This window comes from Nothobranchius furzeri, chromosome 1, assembly GCF_043380555.1.
Source record: "Nothobranchius furzeri strain GRZ-AD chromosome 1, NfurGRZ-RIMD1, whole genome shotgun sequence".
NCBI lineage: Eukaryota > Metazoa > Chordata > Actinopteri > Cyprinodontiformes > Nothobranchiidae > Nothobranchius > Nothobranchius furzeri.
The window spans coordinates 53,777,288-53,794,431 of NC_091741.1; the positions used below are offsets into that span (position 1 = coordinate 53,777,288).

Below are 17,144 nucleotides of genomic sequence, written 5' to 3' on the forward strand. Positions count from 1 at the left end.
CTTTTTTATTTTACTTGATGTACTTTGACCTTGGCAGACTAGTTTGCATGAACGACATTTTTCAATAAAAGCTAACGCTCGAGTTTAGCTGCGCAACGGGTTTAGCCCATTTAATTAGCTTTGTGCTAGCGTTCAAATTCCCGAAGACCCACTGTGAATGGAAGCCGACCTACGGAGTGAACACGTCAACTTGAGGGGTACTATACAGGAAACAAAGGCTGGAGTTTATTTGAGGAAGCGTCTCGAACCCAAGAACATCAAGCTAACCATTGCTAACTTTGTTGGAACGAAGGAATCTTTGTATAAAATGACCCACGCACAGAAACGAAATAGCGTAACATAACGCAGCATCGCCGTCTGTTTGGAGGTTTGTTTTGATTTTCAGAAACTAGATTCTACATTTCGTCGTCACCTCAAACAACATTGCAAGCTGACACTTGAAGGAAGGAATGGTGACATTATCGGACTGACCCTGCCCTCCGTCCCAGGTAGGGGAGTAGTGAACACTCCCCGGCCTGGTGATGGGGAAACATCCGTTCCAGCTTCCTTCTTTTGTGTTTTAAATCCTCTTCCAGGTGACAAAATGAACCACTGCCTGACGTGATATCTCTGGACAATTGTACGATCATCATGGAACCAGATGAAGTTATTCAACCAGACAGTCGTTGCTAAAATCATGGACGTTTGATTTTTGGGTGTGTGTGTGTGTTTTTAAAGACCGTTTTACCACACGCTCTCCGACATGTCTGCATACGCCGAGTTCGTGCCTCCTCCTGAATGCCCGGTGTTCGAGCCGAGTTGGGAGGACTTTTCGGATCCTTTAGGGTTTATTAACAAAATCAGACCCATCGCGGAGAAAAATGGCATCTGCAAGATAAGGCCTCCACAGGTACACTTTATACATTTGGAGAGAGAGCTTTTGTGTTTATGTGGGTTTAATCACGACCTTACGTAAATTACGTAGCCGAGGTTCTCCATGGGTCCGAGGAGTTGGTCCGATAAAGATGAAATGGGGCTTAAATTTTCTGCTGAATGCATATCTGCAAGCGTAGCGTTTATTTCTGTTTGCATTTGTGTTGTAAAAAGTTATAATAGTGGCAAAGTAGTCTGATTATTTAATGTGACATTGGTCTAAATGCGGGCCTGAAGGTCATTGGACACCATACATAGTGACATCTGGCCCTGGGTTTTATTTTTAAAGACAGCAGCACAGTTTGAAATTATTTTTATTTTTATAAGATTCTTTAACATTTTTATATAGTTTCTGCTGTTTAGGTTTAGGTTATTACTAGGACTACAGAGTGTTACGACATAGGTATTTAATTAAACTGTGCCTATATATTGTCTGTATAGCGATTTCTTCATTGTCTTCTAGGAAAATCTTTAAACTTCCTTTTTGTTTTTCAGGACTGGCAGCCTCCATTCGCCTGCGAAGTTAGAAACTTTCGCTTCACTCCAAGAGTGCAAAGACTAAATGAACTTGAGGTTAGTTTAGCTAAACATTCCTTATGGTTGTTCATCAAAATAAGACCATTGTGATGCCAACTAGACTAGTTTTTTATCCTCATATGAATGTGTTTCCTCCAGAAATATATACTTCCATTATCAATAGTCTTTTCTTTGAAAGCACATATGGCTGAAGGTTTCTATTTTTATAAAGCCTAAAATATTCAGAGTTCATATTTTAAGAAGAATATAAGCAGCAGGAAGCAGAACTGTGCTGATTAGTGGTGATCAAAACTGGAAAACAAAATTAGGAGATTAATATAACTGTTATCCTACTTGATTCGATGTAACCTGCAATAAAATATTCAACTGTTTAGGATAAAAAAATACATCATAGAAATACTTTTGCCACATTCAGAAATTAACTTAAAATCCACCTGTAGGCAACAAATTTAACTTAAATCATCTGCTTGATTAAGCTGTTGCAGGAACAAAATGATAAAAGACCCACACTTGTATAGCGCCTCAGAGTAAGGACTCCAAAGCGCTTTACACTACAGTGTATAAAACAAACAGTGCTGCTGTAAAAGTGAATAAAAAAGACGAGTTGCGGCAGTAATGCATTTTTGTTGTGACCTCTTGATGCATCAGTCCCTACCGGGAGCAGGTCAGATGCATAGAGACTGCATCGTGATCTGCATAGCCGTATTTGTGAGATCATGTTTGATGTTGGTTCATGCATTCTCCTTTTTGGTGTTGTCTTTGTTAAAGGGACCTTTCAGACTTTTGAAATTTTATGCTCGTGATTGCTCCCTCAGGCCAAAAGCGTAACGGCAGCTTCAATAGTAGGCTAGTGCACGAGGGCGCATGCTGTACGTGCACACTCCTTAACAAAAATAACAGCTGAGACAGTCCTGTGTGTGTGTGTGTGTGTGTGTGTGTGTGTGTGTGTGTGTGTGTGTGTGTGTGTGTGTGTGTGTGTGTGTGTGTGTGTGTGTGTGTGGCCCGGAGGACAGAGGACAGGGGAACGCACAGCTAATTAATTAAATAATTTGGTTCTGTACCTTTCTCTTCAGCACAGCCAACAAAGGTTTATGATGGGTCAGTCCTCCTGCATGCTCAGATCATTCCCTTCCCTTGCTTGAAAAATTGTTCCAAAATAAAAGTTGAACCCACATCTTTTTTATCTGTGAATTCAATGCTGTTTGGCGAGTCTCAAATAAAGATTTGGGCATCTTACTGTAAAAAAATATACCATTAATGTAAAAATGAAACTCCAAATAAACTATGTTCACACCCAGAATCGAACCCAGGTCTTTAGCATGAGAGTCAGACATCTTATTAGGTGAGCTAAAGCACCAGTAACATTAGATGTATCTGTAACTTTTATATCCTTGATGACAACGTCAATCCAAAGAACAGTTCGGAGCGAAAATGGCTATTTTGTTGCTAATTTGCGGGACATATCTAGAAGAAAGTAGGTAAGGGTCCTCAGAAATGTAGCTTGGTTTGTCACTAGGCGTTAGGAACAGCGACAAAGTCGCTGAGTTGGCACTACCTCACTCTCTGCTGCTAAAGCTACTGATAGCAAATGCTACTGGCTATGCCTGAGCGTGAACGCGCATGAAGCAGCCTGCTCGACCCGAGCAACTCTCTTTTTCTGTGATTTTACAGAAAAACAGGCAATCACAGTAAAATGCCAGGGCTCATTCCACAGGACCAGGTCATTGCAGGAGAATGTATGAAGAAGAAATTTATTATTTCTATACATGTTTTGACTGTCAAACTTCCTTATAGTCCCTTTAAACAGAAGTGTAATGTCATATATTATGTTGTGAATCTCCATTGCCAGGATAAAAGCCTGGTTATTGATGCTGAAAAACATGCAGATGCTCACCTCTAAAGATGCAAGGAGCAATAAGCCCTCTGGTCATCGTTAAAGCCGTTATATTTGCATCGTTAAGGAATCACAAATCTGCACCTGGCTTTTATTTTGAAGTGTAACCAGGGTGCTTTACACTGATGCCATGTGTGTTTTTCAGTTTGCTCTATGTTAACTGGGGAGAATGACATGTTCTGGAAGCGTGCCTCGTTAAAAATAGAACCCAAGCAAATTTTTAGTGGCGCGGCAACAAGCTTTTGGGATGCATCTGACGCAAGCCGTGACGCATTTAGTGTGAAGCAAACCATTGACTAAATCGCCTCGTATCAGCCGCGGTGGCCACAATGCTTTTGTAATACAAAGCTTACGTACCCGGTGTAAATTGGTGGTCAATGTTCAAGTCGGCGTTCATGAAATTATGATTTTTCTGGAGTGTTGATGCTTGAAAATAAAACCTTTTGGAGAAATTCTGGATGCTACAGCACAGAGCATGTTGGGGCAGTAACTGAAAATAATAGAATCATGTACGTGTGTTTTGCCCTTATTCTGCCCTCTTTACTTACCTGGGCTTTTTAAAATGGCATCACATGACACACAAGTTTAGCCTTCAGGAGGCATACAAGTGGGCTTCATCTGAAGGCTGCAAAGAGGATTGTTATGAAATCCGTTTCTGATTCTGATTTTGGAATTGGAGCCGAAACTGAAACTGGAATACAAATTCCATTAGCAGCTCAGTCCTGACACCAGTTTATGCTGAACAGTTATGTTGCTTATTATTAGTGTCTGTTTATGAAAAATGTTGGAAAATTTAGATGTGCTTTTAGAAAATTCTTGGATTTGTGTTTCCTTTAGTATCTGAGGAGAGATGAAGTGCGCCACGGAACCTCCTTTAAATCACTGACAGGAGAATTTGTTGAAACAAATCAAAATTTTCTACCTTTAATATTTCTTTTTCTTATATGCTCCTCAAGTTCTGAGCAGCAATAAATGTTTAAATGAACTTTAGTGTTTTTGTATTTGGATTTAATTACAGATAATAGCTATTATTGCTTCAGGTGCTCAATAAGTGTAACAGAGCGTTTTATTCCTGTTCTTACAATCTGCTCTCTTTTGTCTCTGTTTTTTTTTTTTTTTTTTTTCAGGCCCTAACTCGGGTTAAACTAAACTTTCTGGATCAAATAGCAAAGTTCTGGGAGCTGCAGGGATCAAAGATTCGATTTCCTCACGTGGAGAGAAAGGTTCTGGACCTCTATCAGCTCAGCAAGGTAAAAACGGATCTACCTTTTTAATGCCTGTGGCACTGTCCGTGTTTCCTCTGCTAACTTTCTTATCTCTGACTCGTTCAGATTGTGTCATCCGAAGGTGGCTTTGAGACTATCTGCAAAGAGAAGAGATGGTCCAAAGTGTCGAGTCGAATGGGTTTCCCACCGGGAAAAGGCACTGGTTCCCTGCTGCGTTCCCACTATGAGAGAATCCTTTACCCTTACGAGCTCTTCCAGTCTGGAGCTACGCTCACCGTGAGTGGAGATCCTCCTCAGTTTATTCAGTCCTGATTTAGTTTATTCAGATCAGTTTCATTGAAACAGTAACGAAAACTAAAGAAGTTTTTGATTCTACTAATCGTTTTAATCAGGGACTCCAACGGCTGTATGACGAGGCAACGGACGGGGAAGACGTAGATGAGGGGGTTGGCGAGGAAACAATGGAGGAAGACGAGGATCAAGAAGAGGAGGACGAGAAGGACAAGGAGAAAGACGTGGAGGGCGAAGTGACACAAACCAAGGGGCAGCTTCTTCCCGAGAGGCGCTCCAGACGTCTCAAGTCAGAGGTGAAAGCAGCTGTTGGCGTCACTCACATGCTAACGGAACTTAGAAAGTCACATTTTTGTTATTTTTCTGCTACAGCAGCTAGACAAACTACAAAAAAGGCCTGTATAAATCCTAACTGTTGTTTACTGTCTGCTCTTGTGTCTCATTGGACTCCTTTAGAGGGAGAACAAGGACCCTAAAGGTCTCAAAATCTTTGAAACAAGTCCCAGGATGGTCGATTTAGAGATCGTGTCTGCTGGTAAGCTTCAAACTGATAAACTTTTACATAGTAAATATTAGAAAAGCAGATTAATTACGTTTCTTCCCCTATCTAGACGACGGGTTTATTAAGAAGCAGCGTCACCTCAAAGCTCAAGCCTTTGCCATCAAAATGAGACCACGTAAGGAGACCCTGGAGGTCAACTTCGTGAGTCAGATTTGTTTGAGTTTGGCATCAGAGGCTCAGAAGTCACCCCTAGGGGTTAAACTTTTTGCATCTTCTGTCCCTCAGATTGACCTTTACCTCTGCCTGGTGTGTGGACGCGGAGACGAGGAGGACCGCCTCCTGCTGTGTGACGGCTGTGATGACAGCTACCACACCTTCTGCCTCATCCCCCCTCTGCAGGATGTGCCCAAGGGGGACTGGCGTTGCCCCAAGTGTGTTGCTGAGGTAAGGACTGAAAGATGTCTGACAGTCACGACTGATCAAATTTTTTAGTTTTTTTTTTTATTTTCCTTTTGTTGAAATTCTGTTAATCAGAATCTTCTTTCTGCGTCGTCTTTTTCTACAGGAGTGCAGCAAACCCAGAGAGGCGTTTGGCTTTGAGCAGGCGGTCAGAGAGTACACGCTGCAGAGCTTCGGAGAAATGGCCGACAACTTTAAATCAGACTATTTTAATATGCCGGTTCACGTATGTCGAAGGAGCTCGTGAAGAGGATTGAATGTGATTTAAGAGCTGGGATGGGTTTAACCAGGTCCACCTTTTATGTTTAGATGGTCCCTACAGAGCTGGTGGAGAAGGAGTTCTGGCGTCTGGTCAGCAGCATCGAGGAGGACGTAATCGTAGAGTACGGAGCTGACATCAGCTCCAAGGAGGTGGGAAGTGGGTTTCCTGTGAAAGATGGCAAGAGGAGGCTTCTGGGAGATGAGGAGGTGAGTGCCTCTGAGGCACTTTTGCCTTTTTTGCTGAGTTGTTTAGTTGATTTTTATGTAAATGACCTTCATGTGATTTTCAGAATTAGTAAAACAAAAACTTTGAAACATTATCAATGATGACACGATTCCCTTCAGGAATACGCCAACTCTGGCTGGAACTTGAACAACATGCCGGTTCTGGAGCAGTCGGTTCTCGCTCACATTAATGTGGACATATCCGGCATGAAGGTTCCCTGGCTCTATGTTGGGATGTGCTTCTCCTCCTTCTGCTGGCACATCGAGGACCACTGGAGTTACTCCATTAACTTCCTGCACTGGTGAGAAGGCACAACTGGAAGAGCTGATAGGTCCTGCAAAATCATTTTGACAAAAAAAAAATATTATGATGCAAATCTTTGCTTCTGCTGTTTTTTAGGGGAGAACCCAAGACTTGGTATGGAGTACCGGCCTCTGCAGCAGAGAAACTGGAGGCTGTGATGAAAAAATTGGCCCCAGAGCTGTTCGACTCTCAACCCGACCTCCTTCACCAGCTGGTCACCATCATGAATCCAAACGTCCTCATGGAGCACGGTGTTCCTGTAGGGTGGATGTTTGATCTGAGGACGTGTCTGTATGGTCTCTGTTGTTCCCCGGCCTTATCTTTGTGACTGCGTCTCAGGTTTACAGGACTAACCAGTGTGCCGGGGAGTTTGTGGTGACCTTCCCCAGAGCCTATCACAGCGGCTTCAACCAGGGCTACAACTTTGCAGAAGCTGTTAATTTCTGCACAGCTGACTGGGTGAGGAGAGTCCTCCTAGCACATTCCATTTAACACCGCTCTTGTTTCCTTCACGGCGGAGTTAGTCACGCTTTCACATGCTCTCCCAGTTACCTTTGGGGCGCCAGTGCGTTGCTCACTACCGACGGCTCCACCGCTACTGCGTCTTCTCCCACGAAGAACTGTTGTGCAAGATGGCGGCTGATCCCGAGAGCCTCGACGTGGAACTGGCTGCGTCCATTTTCAAGGAGATGGGAGAGATGATAGAGGAGGAGACGAAGCTCAGGCAGGCTGTCCAAGAAATGGTGAACATGTCAAAAGTGTTGGACTGCACCGTGACTGAGCTGAAATTCAAACCTAACCGTTAAAAATCATCTTTTGTTTCCTGGATGTAGGGGGTGCTGTCATCAGAACAGGAGGTCTTTGAGCTCGTTCCAGACGATGAGCGTCAGTGTCACAAGTGTAAGACCACCTGCTTCCTTTCGGCGTTGACCTGTCCCTGTTGTCCGGACCGGCTGGTTTGCCTCCATCATGCCAAGGATCTCTGCGACTGTCCTCTTGGCAACAAGTGTCTTCGGTAGGAATTTTCATGAATAAAAAACCTGTTTCTTTTGTGGGCTAAATTTAGAAGTCGGGATCCTAACTTGGTGTTCCATTTCTTCCGTTAACCACCTTCAGCTTCGTTTTTATGTCTCAGATATCGTTATGATCTGGAGGAGTTTCCATCCATGTTGTATGGCGTTAAGACCCGGGCTCAGTCCTACGACACCTGGGCCAAGAGGGTCTCTGAAGCTTTGGTAGCGGATCAGAAGAACAAAAAAGGTCCATGCATGTTTTTCTCCACAGTCTTAAACCTTATTATAACCTGAAAATGCACATAAAACATGTTCCTTTTTCAATCTGATCAGAACTTTTATCTATTAGCTCCAAAACTGAAACAGAAATCTAATCTCGAACGTATCCCTTTGAATTTTTATCTCCTTGTTTGTCTTATAGATTTGATTGAACTCAAGGTTTTGCTGGAGGACGCAGAAGACAGGAAATACCCTGAGAACTCGTTGTTCCGTCGCTTGAGGGAGATGGTGAAAGAAGCGGAGACGTGTTCCTCAGTGGCTCAGTTGTTGCTCAGCCGTAAGCAGAGGCACAGGTCTGTACACCTTCACACCACAGGCCAGCAGTGGAGCTCCCATTGTCAGGTCCAGAGAAGAGCTGACGGTGTCGTCTGTTTTTGCAGCAGCCGCCTTCGTTCTGAAAGCAGCCGTAATCGCACCAAACTGACCGTAGATGAGCTGAAAGCCTTTGTGGGCCAGCTCTACAGGCTGCCATGTATCATCAGCCAGGCGCGACAAGTCAAAGTCAGTCCTGTCTGTTATTGTTATACGATGCCCACATACAGCATGTTTCCTCCTGCTTCACTCCTCTGATGACATCTGACCTCTTTTCTTTAACTCCCCATGTGTTTTTAGGAGTTACTGGAGACTGTGGAGGACTTCCACGAGCGAGCCCAGGTGGCTTTATCAGACGAGACGCCCGATTCCGCCAAGCTGCAGGAGCTTTTGGATCTGGGAAGCGGCCTGGACGTAGAGCTGCCCGAGCTGCCTAGACTCAAACAGGAGCTGCAACAGGCCAGGTGGCTTGATGAGGTGAGCTGTTAAAGTGGGAGCCAAGGCCTGGGTGGAGACGTATTTCATCCACACTTCCTGTTAACAAAACACTTCTAAAAGAGCCTGATGAACCGAGAGAGCAGCACTGAGGCAATGACAGATGGCAACCCCCCAGCGTGCGCTGTTTCTCTGTTGAAAAACAAGTCCACGAGCACACATGGAAGCAAGCATACACTCACAGCAGACTTACCTCTCAGGAGAAGAGCAGACACAGATTCTGCAGCATTCTGGAGGATTTTATGTCCACTGAGATCATTAGACGAAAAGGGGAGGAGGGCTTTTTTTTTTTTTTAAAGGAGGCAAGCAGCTCAGAGCTCCAACATGTCATATCGGCAGGTGAGTAGTTGAGCCGGATGGAGGTGCGGCTGCCTCACCTGGAGACCAGTGCATTGCAGCCTTGTAGTAATTTGCTGACAATGTCACGTTTTTCAGCTTAGCCGTCAGCCACAGCTGATTCTAAATAAATGTGGAGATGAGTTTTTAACCTGAAGATGGTGATAGAATTACGGTTTGGGGCTGAAATAAGTTTAACGTAAGTTGCACTAAACTGCCACACTAATGGTTACACATGTCTACAGCACTATTAGACACTCATCTATCTTTATCAGCAAAAAGGTTAATTTAGGTGTTACTCACTCTTTAACCAATCCCAGCCAAGACTTTAGTAAACCTGTCCCTTAGCAGGGATTTGTTAGGATTGTAGAGGCTTAACACGTCTGATTATTCAAAGAATTGCAACGTTGTTGTGCTTTGAGACTTTATTTCTTTCCATAAGATGGCAAGAAAAAAAAACAATTTAATCAGGGACTCCAACTAATAATAATAATAATAATAATAATAATACATTTTATTTAAAAGTGCCTTTCAGGACACCCAAGGTCACTTGACAGAAAATACTTAATAAAATACAATAAAACAATAATAAAACCCAAACAAGGAAAAAAAAACTGAGAGAAACAGTTCAGTAAAATCAGAGGTTGTAGGCAGATTTAAACATATGTGTTTTGAGTTTAGTTTTGAAAAGGGTAAAACTGTCGATGTTCCTGATGTCTGGGGGAAGTGAGTTCCAGAGACGAGGAGCAGAGTGGCTGAAAGCTCTGCTCCCCATGGTAGCGAGACGGGCAGAAGGAACCGCAAGATGGATGGAAGAAGAAGATCTGAGTGAACGGGATGGGGTGTGAATACTTATAAGGTCTGAGATATATGGAGAAGAGAGGTTGTGGATTGCTTTGAAGGTATGGAGGGGAATTTTGGAGATGGACCTGAATTTAACTGGGAGCCAGTGAAGTTGTTGGAGAACCGGGGTGATGTGGTGAAAGGAAGGGTTTCTGGTGATAATACGGGCTGCTGAATTCTGGACCAGTTGCAGTTTATGAAGGAGTTTGTTGGGGAGACCATAAAGAAGTGAATTGCAATAGTCGAGACGGGAGGTGACGAGGCTGTGGACGAGAATGGCGGCAGTGTGAGGGGTCAGTGAGGGGCGAAGACGGTTTATGGAACGTAGATGGAAGTATGCTGACCGAATTATGTTATTAATGTGAGCTCTAACCCTGTCCTTATTCGTGCACACCGAAAATTCCTTAAATGGCCTGGAAAATGGCCCGGTGGAATGGACGCGCATGCCGGGAAATGCTGGTAAATTTACCCTGAAGTTCCGCTCGTGGAAACACGCCTAAAGTTTCAAATGCTCTGGAGCCTCAAAGAACAAACTATTATATAGGGTTAAATGCATAGAGATGACCTTGTAAATATGAAGAAGAACAAAGAAAAAAAAAGCTGTAAACGTGATAGTGTGAAGAGGTTTTTAAACTAATAGTGGATGAGTTAATTTGCATATTGGAAACCTTTGAGAATTGGAAAATAGTTTTACATCATCAAGAGTCTCTGTTTTTACACACCGTGTCTCCTCGAGCAGCAACTGTCAGTGATGCTGGTTACAAATCCTTATGGTGACTCATGATGCAGTCTCCTGTGCACATTCAAAGTAAATCACTTAATTATTTTAAATATTTTACTCCCTAAAATACTCAGCTCTGAAATGGAAATCCAGAAAGTAAAATTTAAAGCCTGAATGTAAAACGACTAGAGCTCTTTTTCCATCTTCATCAAACTTCAGGTCCGTGTCACCCTTTCTGAACCACACTGTGTCACTCTGGAGCTGATGAAGAGGCTGATCGACTGGGGGGTGGGACTGGCTCCACATCATGCTGTGGAGAAGGCGATGGCAGAGCTACAAGAGGTCCTCACTGTCTCAGAGAGGTGGGAGGACAAGGCACGTGCCTGTCTAGGTGCCAGGTGAGGCGGATTCAAAGATGCACCAAAAAAAAAAAATCCTGCACTTGAAATCTCTCTGAGTTGTAATCATCTTTTGCCTCAGACCTCGACACAGCATGGTGACCCTGGAGAGCATCGTGCTGGAGGCCAGAAACATCCCAGCATATCTGCCCAATATTCTGGCTCTAGAAGACGCCCTCCACAAAGCAAAGGAGTGGAGCGCTAAGGTGGAGGCCATCCATAACGGAAGCAGCTACGCTTATCTGGAGCAGCTGGAAAGCCTCCTGGCCAGAGGTCGCTCCATCCCCGTTCGACTTGATCCACTGGCCCTGGTGGAGACCCAGGTGGCTTCAGCTCGGGCCTGGAGGGAGAGGACCGCTCGCACATTCCTGAAGAAGAACTCTACGTACACGCTGCTCCAGGTTAGAACACATCTGGTTCATTACTTGCGTCTGAAAACATCATAGACCTGAGTACAGCCTCTCTTTCCCAGGTTCTCAGCCCACGTATGGATATCGGCGTTTACAGCAACAGCAAGAGCAAGCGGAGGCGGGTCAAGGAGCTTATGGAGAAGGAGAGAGGTGGCTTTGACCCCCACACTTTGAGCGACCTGGAGGAGAGCCTTGAGGAGGTCCGAGACCCTTCAACTGTTGTAGCTGCTTTCAAAGCCAAAGAGCAAAAGGAAGTGAACGCCATTCACTCGCTCCGTGCTGCTAATTTAGCCAAAATGGCCATGGCGGACCGCATTGAGGAGGTCAAGTTCTGTCTGTGTCGAAAGACAGCCAGTGGCTTCATGCTGCAGTGTGAGCTTTGTAAGGACTGGTTCCACGGCGCCTGCGTCCCTTTACCTAAAACAGGAACTCAAAAGAAAGTGGGCGTGGCCTGGCAGAGCAACAGCAAAGACTCCAAATTCTTGTGTCCGCTGTGTCAGAGGTCGAGGAGACCGAGGCTGGAGACCATTCTGTCCCTGCTGGTTTCCTTACAAAAGCTGCCGGTGCGTCTGCCAGAAGGAGAAGCTCTGCAGTGTTTAACAGAGAGAGCAATGAGCTGGCAGGTATGTTCCTTTAATTATTCAGTTCCTTCTGCGTCCAGTTTCCCTTTAATAATCTACATGGGTGTCACCGTCCTACCAGGACCGAGCGCGTCAAGCTCTGGCTACCGAGGAGCTGTCCTCCGCTCTGGCCAAGCTGTCTGTGCTGAGTCAGCGTATGGTGGAGCAGGCGGCGAGGGAGAAGACGGAGAAGATCATCAACGCCGAGCTGCAGAAAGCTGCTGCCAATCCAGACCTGCAGGTAGCCCCGTTCCTCAAGAGTGTTGTCTCTGTTTTTTAAAAGCACCACGATGCTTTTAAAAAACAGAGACAATTAGAAAAGAAAAATAATTTTTTCCAATAATTTTTCTTTTCTAATTCAGTTTATTAATAAAATGAGTTTTTAAGAGTCAAAAAATATTTATTTTCCATCTAAAAAGTTCTATTAAACAAATTCTTGAATGTTGATACATTGGGGAAAAAAAATAAAAGTAAAACATTTTTTTAACCAGGTTAATCATTTAAATCGTTTGTCACAAACTTCACCTAAATAGTTTAGATGAAAGACCAGAAACTACTTCCTGGTCTAAGATAATAACGCCCATGTGTGGACTTACGTTTGAATTGCATATTTATCACATTAATTTTTCAGATAACTTTTGTTTTATAACTGAGTCCCAAGGTGATTCTGAAGGCTATTCTGCCTGTTTGGTTTATTTCATCTCCAACAGAGTGAACTGATTTATTTGTAGGGATGCTTCATCTAAACAGCTGTAGCTTTAATATTTTAGTTTACATGTTGTTGTAAAAATCCAGCTACAACATTTTTATTTTGCTCCCGTCTGTTTTCTGCCATGGCAGCATCAGGGAGCCTTCGGTCGTTTATAAGCCGTCAGACCATGGCGGTAATGTGACGCAATCGTGTCCTTTTTACAAAAGATTAGGTGATGGCGGCATAAAGGGGGTAGGGGGGGCGGTCTATGTGCTGCCGCGGACTCCCGTGTATCTTGGACATAATTTGCTTTTTATTGCGATCAAAGTCATGCTCATTACGTTTTTTTAACAAGCCGCTCCTAAACAGGGTATCCACGGGTCCTTAAAAAGTCTTTAAAAGTCTTAAATTAGCTTTTCCAAATTTAAGGCCCTAAAAATCCTTAAAAATGACAAATAATCCTTAAATACAGTTTCCAAAGGTCTTAAATTACCAAAGACCCAATAAACAAAATTCTTTTATTTCTATTAAATTTTCGGAAATTTCTAGTTAGTGTTCAGCATTTTTTGTGTACGATGTTGGCGTAAGCGGAACCGTACACATTCAGTTGGTTGTGAAAGGGGGCTATGTTTAGATGAGCACATTAGCTGGTTAAGCTAGTGGGAGCTCGCGCCATGGGGAAGTGCAAGTTTAATGGTAACTGGGTGGCTAATCCCACGTTCGCGATGTGGTTAGCACCGGTTTCAGGCAATAGCTGGAAATTATAGTTTAAATTTAATTTAAAGAATAGCTTAAATGTGGTCAAAGTGGCCTTAAAAAGGTCTTAAAAAGTCTTAAATGTGGCTCCCTTAAACCTGCAGATACCCTGCTAAAGGTGTTTGTCCTCCACAGTCCCCGTGCGGTCTCTGGTTGAGCTCCAGCTCTAATGGAGAAAAGCTCCAGTAGCGCTGCATCGCTCCAGATTATCATCTCCGCTGATTCTGGTAACAAAAGTTAAACTTAAGGCCCGTGTTTACTTTCATTTTCAAAATGGTTGCCGGTCGGAGCTCAGGAGTAACTCCCCACGTGATCCTTACACCTCCCTCTGTTGCACCAAGGCACAATCACCGTTTATAGGACAGACGATTACTACAATATTACTACCAAGCGAGGCGGAACAAATGCCGCAAAATTTGTGCATCGCCATGCCAGCATGGCGCGTTTATAAGACACACCGTTAGGGTGATATTATGCTGATTTGCCGTCATGGTGATTCTTGTAAAAGGGGCTTATGTGGAGGTTAGAAAAAGGCTATTGCTAGCTCACTTTCTCAGTTTTATGCAACATTTTCTAGTCAATTATAAACTGAGAAAAAAATGTATTTAAAATGTTTTCTTCTATAAACGTTTAATGTTAAATGAGCTGCTGGAAGGCTTAAGCCTCCGCTCTTTAGCATCAGCCTTTCCATCTCTCTCTCACACACACACACACACACACACACACACACACAGAGTCTTATCAGAATTGAGAGCCTGTTATCTGTGTTCGTGTTCCTCAGGGCCACATCCAAACCTTTCAACAGTCCGGTTTCAGCAGAGCCACGTCGCCTCGCCAGTGCATGGACTACGACGACGAGGAAACGGACTCGGATGAGGACATCAGAGAGACCTACGGTTATGACATGAAGGTTTGTGAGGCAGCAGCAGGATTTTTTTAGCAGCCTCACATATTTTTTTCTCCCGTTTCTTACATTGCACATCTTTCTATCCAGGACCCAGGCGAGGTGAAGCCCTACCTGTTCTGTGACGAGGAGATTCCCGTCAAGTCCGAGGAGGTGGTCAGTCACATGTGGCCGGCAGCCACTCCTTCCTTCTGTGCCGAGCATGCCTACTCATCAGCGTCCAAGTCCTGTGTTCAAAGTGAGTTTATGTTTGCAGCTGCTGATCCCAAAAAATCCTAAAAACACATTTTTTGTTGATATAAAAACTCCCTTAGACAATCAAATTCCTGTTTCATTCTCGCACTTCCAAATATTTCCGTTTCAGACCTGGGCACTCCCAGAAAGCAGCCCCGGAAGACCCCTCTGGTCCCTCGGAGCCTGGAACCGCCAGTGCTCGAGCTGTCCCCACAAGCTAAGGCCCAGCTGGAGGACCTGATGATGCTGGGAGACCTGCTGGAGGTGTCTCTGGATGAGACCCAGCACATCTGGAGGATCCTGCAGGCCACGCAGCCTCCCTCTGAGGAGAGATTCTTACAAGTCTTAGAGGTAGGGAGGTCATTCGTTACGCAAACAGTTTTCAGTGGTTTGAAAATGACGGCTAGTCGAGCTGTGCTCCAGTCACATTTTTATCCATGAAGGAACTTGGCTTTTAAAACTAAATGAGCCGTCATTTGTATTTGACTTTCCACAGCCTGACAACTCTCTCATGGAGAAGCCTCTGAAGATCAAACTCAAGGATTCAGAGAAGAAAAGGAAACGGAAGCTGAAGCGAGCCGAGCACCACCACATGCTGATGGCCACTGCCGGCGGAGTCTCGGCCATGGGAGACATCCGACTGTCCAAGGCCAAAGAGCTGAAAAGAGCTGGTCTGGAACTCGGCCTCGGGGGCAAACCCAAGAAAAAGAAGCTCAAACTTGGCCTGGAGAAGAACCGGGAGATGAAACAGTTAGCTAAACGTTTAGCCAAGGAGGAGAAGGAGAGGAAGAGGAAGGAGAAAGCGGCTGCGAAGGTGGAGGCCATCAAGGAGGGGCTGGAGAAGAGGAAGGAGAAGAAGATCCTGGACATTCCCTCCAAGTACGACTGGTCAGGAGCCGAGGACTCCAACGACGAAAACGCAGTGTGTGCTGCCAAGAACTGCCAGAGGCCATGTAAAGACAAGGTCAGAACCTAAACCAGCCAACCTGAAATCCATCACATCATCCTAGATCCACAGGATCGTGGGTGATTGATGGAGACGGTTACAGATTAGCATGTGTTATTTACACAGATGTAAATATAAAAAAAACTACATTTAGACTTGTTATCATCACCCCTACCCCTATGAGGAGAAAACATTTAAAATGTGTTCTAAAATAATATTTAAGTTGGAAATGACTTCATTTTACTAAATCTGATCACATAAGCTCCATAATAGGGGGGCGACAGTGGCAAGTCTTAGAGGTAGGGAGGTCATTCGTTACGCCAGAGAGACCTACGGTTATGACATGAAGTGGCGACGGTGGCACAGGAGTTAAGAGCTCGCCCCGTAAGCGAGTTGCAGGTTCGAGCCCCGCTCAGTCTGTCGCTGTCGTTGTGTTCTTGGGCAAGACACTTAACCCACATTGCCTACTGGTGGTGGTCGAAGAGGGACCGGTGGTCCCTTTGCTCGGCAGCCTCGCCTCTGTCAGTGCGCCCCAGGGCAGCTGTAGCTACATTGTAGCTCATTACCACCAGTGTGTGAATGTGTGTGTGAATGGGTGAATGACTGATTGTGTTGTAAAGTGCCTTGGGGAGTTCCAGGACTCTAGAAGGCGCTATATCAAATACAGGCCATTTACCATTTACCATAATAAGCCTCCTCAGTCGAGATGGATCTCATATGTGACGTTCTGAGCCTGTTTACATGAGTAAAGAGAATTACACACGACATTTTAACAGGTCACACTAATGCAGTCCTTTCCAGTCACTGCGCTTCCGATGGCCGCCTGTGAGTCAGGTGGGCAGCCAATCAGAACGGAGGAACGTGTTTGTTTCTCTGTAGCATTGCAGCAAAAAAAAAGAAAACATGATTACTAACATTCATATTCCATGTGATTCTTTACACGCCACATTTTCTTAATTGTCTCTTGTTTCCAGGTGGACTGGGTGCAGTGTGACGGGGGCTGTGACGAGTGGTTCCACCAGGTGTGTGTGGGGGTTTCCTGCGAAATGGCGGAAAATGAGGACTATATTTGCGTGGACTGCTCTGAGAAGGCGGGCAGCGTGGGCGGAGGGATTACAGTGGAGGAGGTGGCGGAGGAGAGCGTCGTGGTGCTGTCCACGTGCGGTGGAGTGCAGAGCTTATCCTCGGCATCTCTGCCCATGTCCTCGTGGTCCTCTTTGACCCACATAACCCCAGCTGCTCCAGGTCTACAGCAAGAACCAGGGCTGGGCAGCTAGCGCCAAACACCGGCCAAGAAATCAGCACCTTACACACAAAAACCAGAGACCAGCTCAGTGTTGCTTTGATTTAAAAGCACAAAGGGACTTGTGTGTGACATCACAAATGAGTGCAGAGTTAGCTCTCCAATAAACGTTGTAGATGAAGAAACATCCGACCGCTCCTCTCTGAAGGCTCTGATGTACAAACACCAGGACGTCCTGTACCACTGCCCTCTGCCTGGCCCCTCAGACAGGAACAAGTAGGACTCAAGACTAGGAAACCAAGTGGTGGTGATGTAGAGTTATTTATAATGTA

At 44.8% G+C, this 17,144-nt stretch overlaps 1 protein-coding gene across 2 annotated transcripts; it reads left to right on the forward strand.

The window, feature by feature from the left end:
* Positions 1–515: 515 nt before the first annotated feature.
* kdm5a (lysine demethylase 5A) lies at positions 516–17,074 on the forward strand. Of its 2 annotated transcripts, none has more exons than XM_015956935.3 (28): positions 516–889; positions 1,408–1,485; positions 4,471–4,593; positions 4,675–4,845; positions 4,962–5,156; positions 5,317–5,395; positions 5,472–5,563; positions 5,648–5,806; positions 5,928–6,047; positions 6,131–6,289; positions 6,428–6,609; positions 6,708–6,870; positions 6,951–7,070; positions 7,160–7,354; positions 7,445–7,626; positions 7,747–7,871; positions 8,046–8,196; positions 8,284–8,404; positions 8,516–8,692; positions 10,830–11,008; positions 11,091–11,409; positions 11,481–12,041; positions 12,121–12,279; positions 14,267–14,395; positions 14,480–14,627; positions 14,754–14,974; positions 15,120–15,587; positions 16,544–17,074. In XM_015956935.3, exons 1-28 carry the CDS (start codon positions 743–745, stop codon positions 16,844–16,846), a joined length of 5,226 nt encoding a protein of 1,741 aa, XP_015812421.1. In that variant the 5' UTR covers positions 516–742; the 3' UTR covers positions 16,847–17,074. The 2 variants fall into 2 exon arrangements, with proteins under 2 accessions (XP_015812421.1, XP_015812430.1); XM_015956944.3 differs by having other exon boundaries at positions 8,287–8,404.
* The last annotated feature ends 70 nt before the right edge of the window (positions 17,075–17,144 follow it).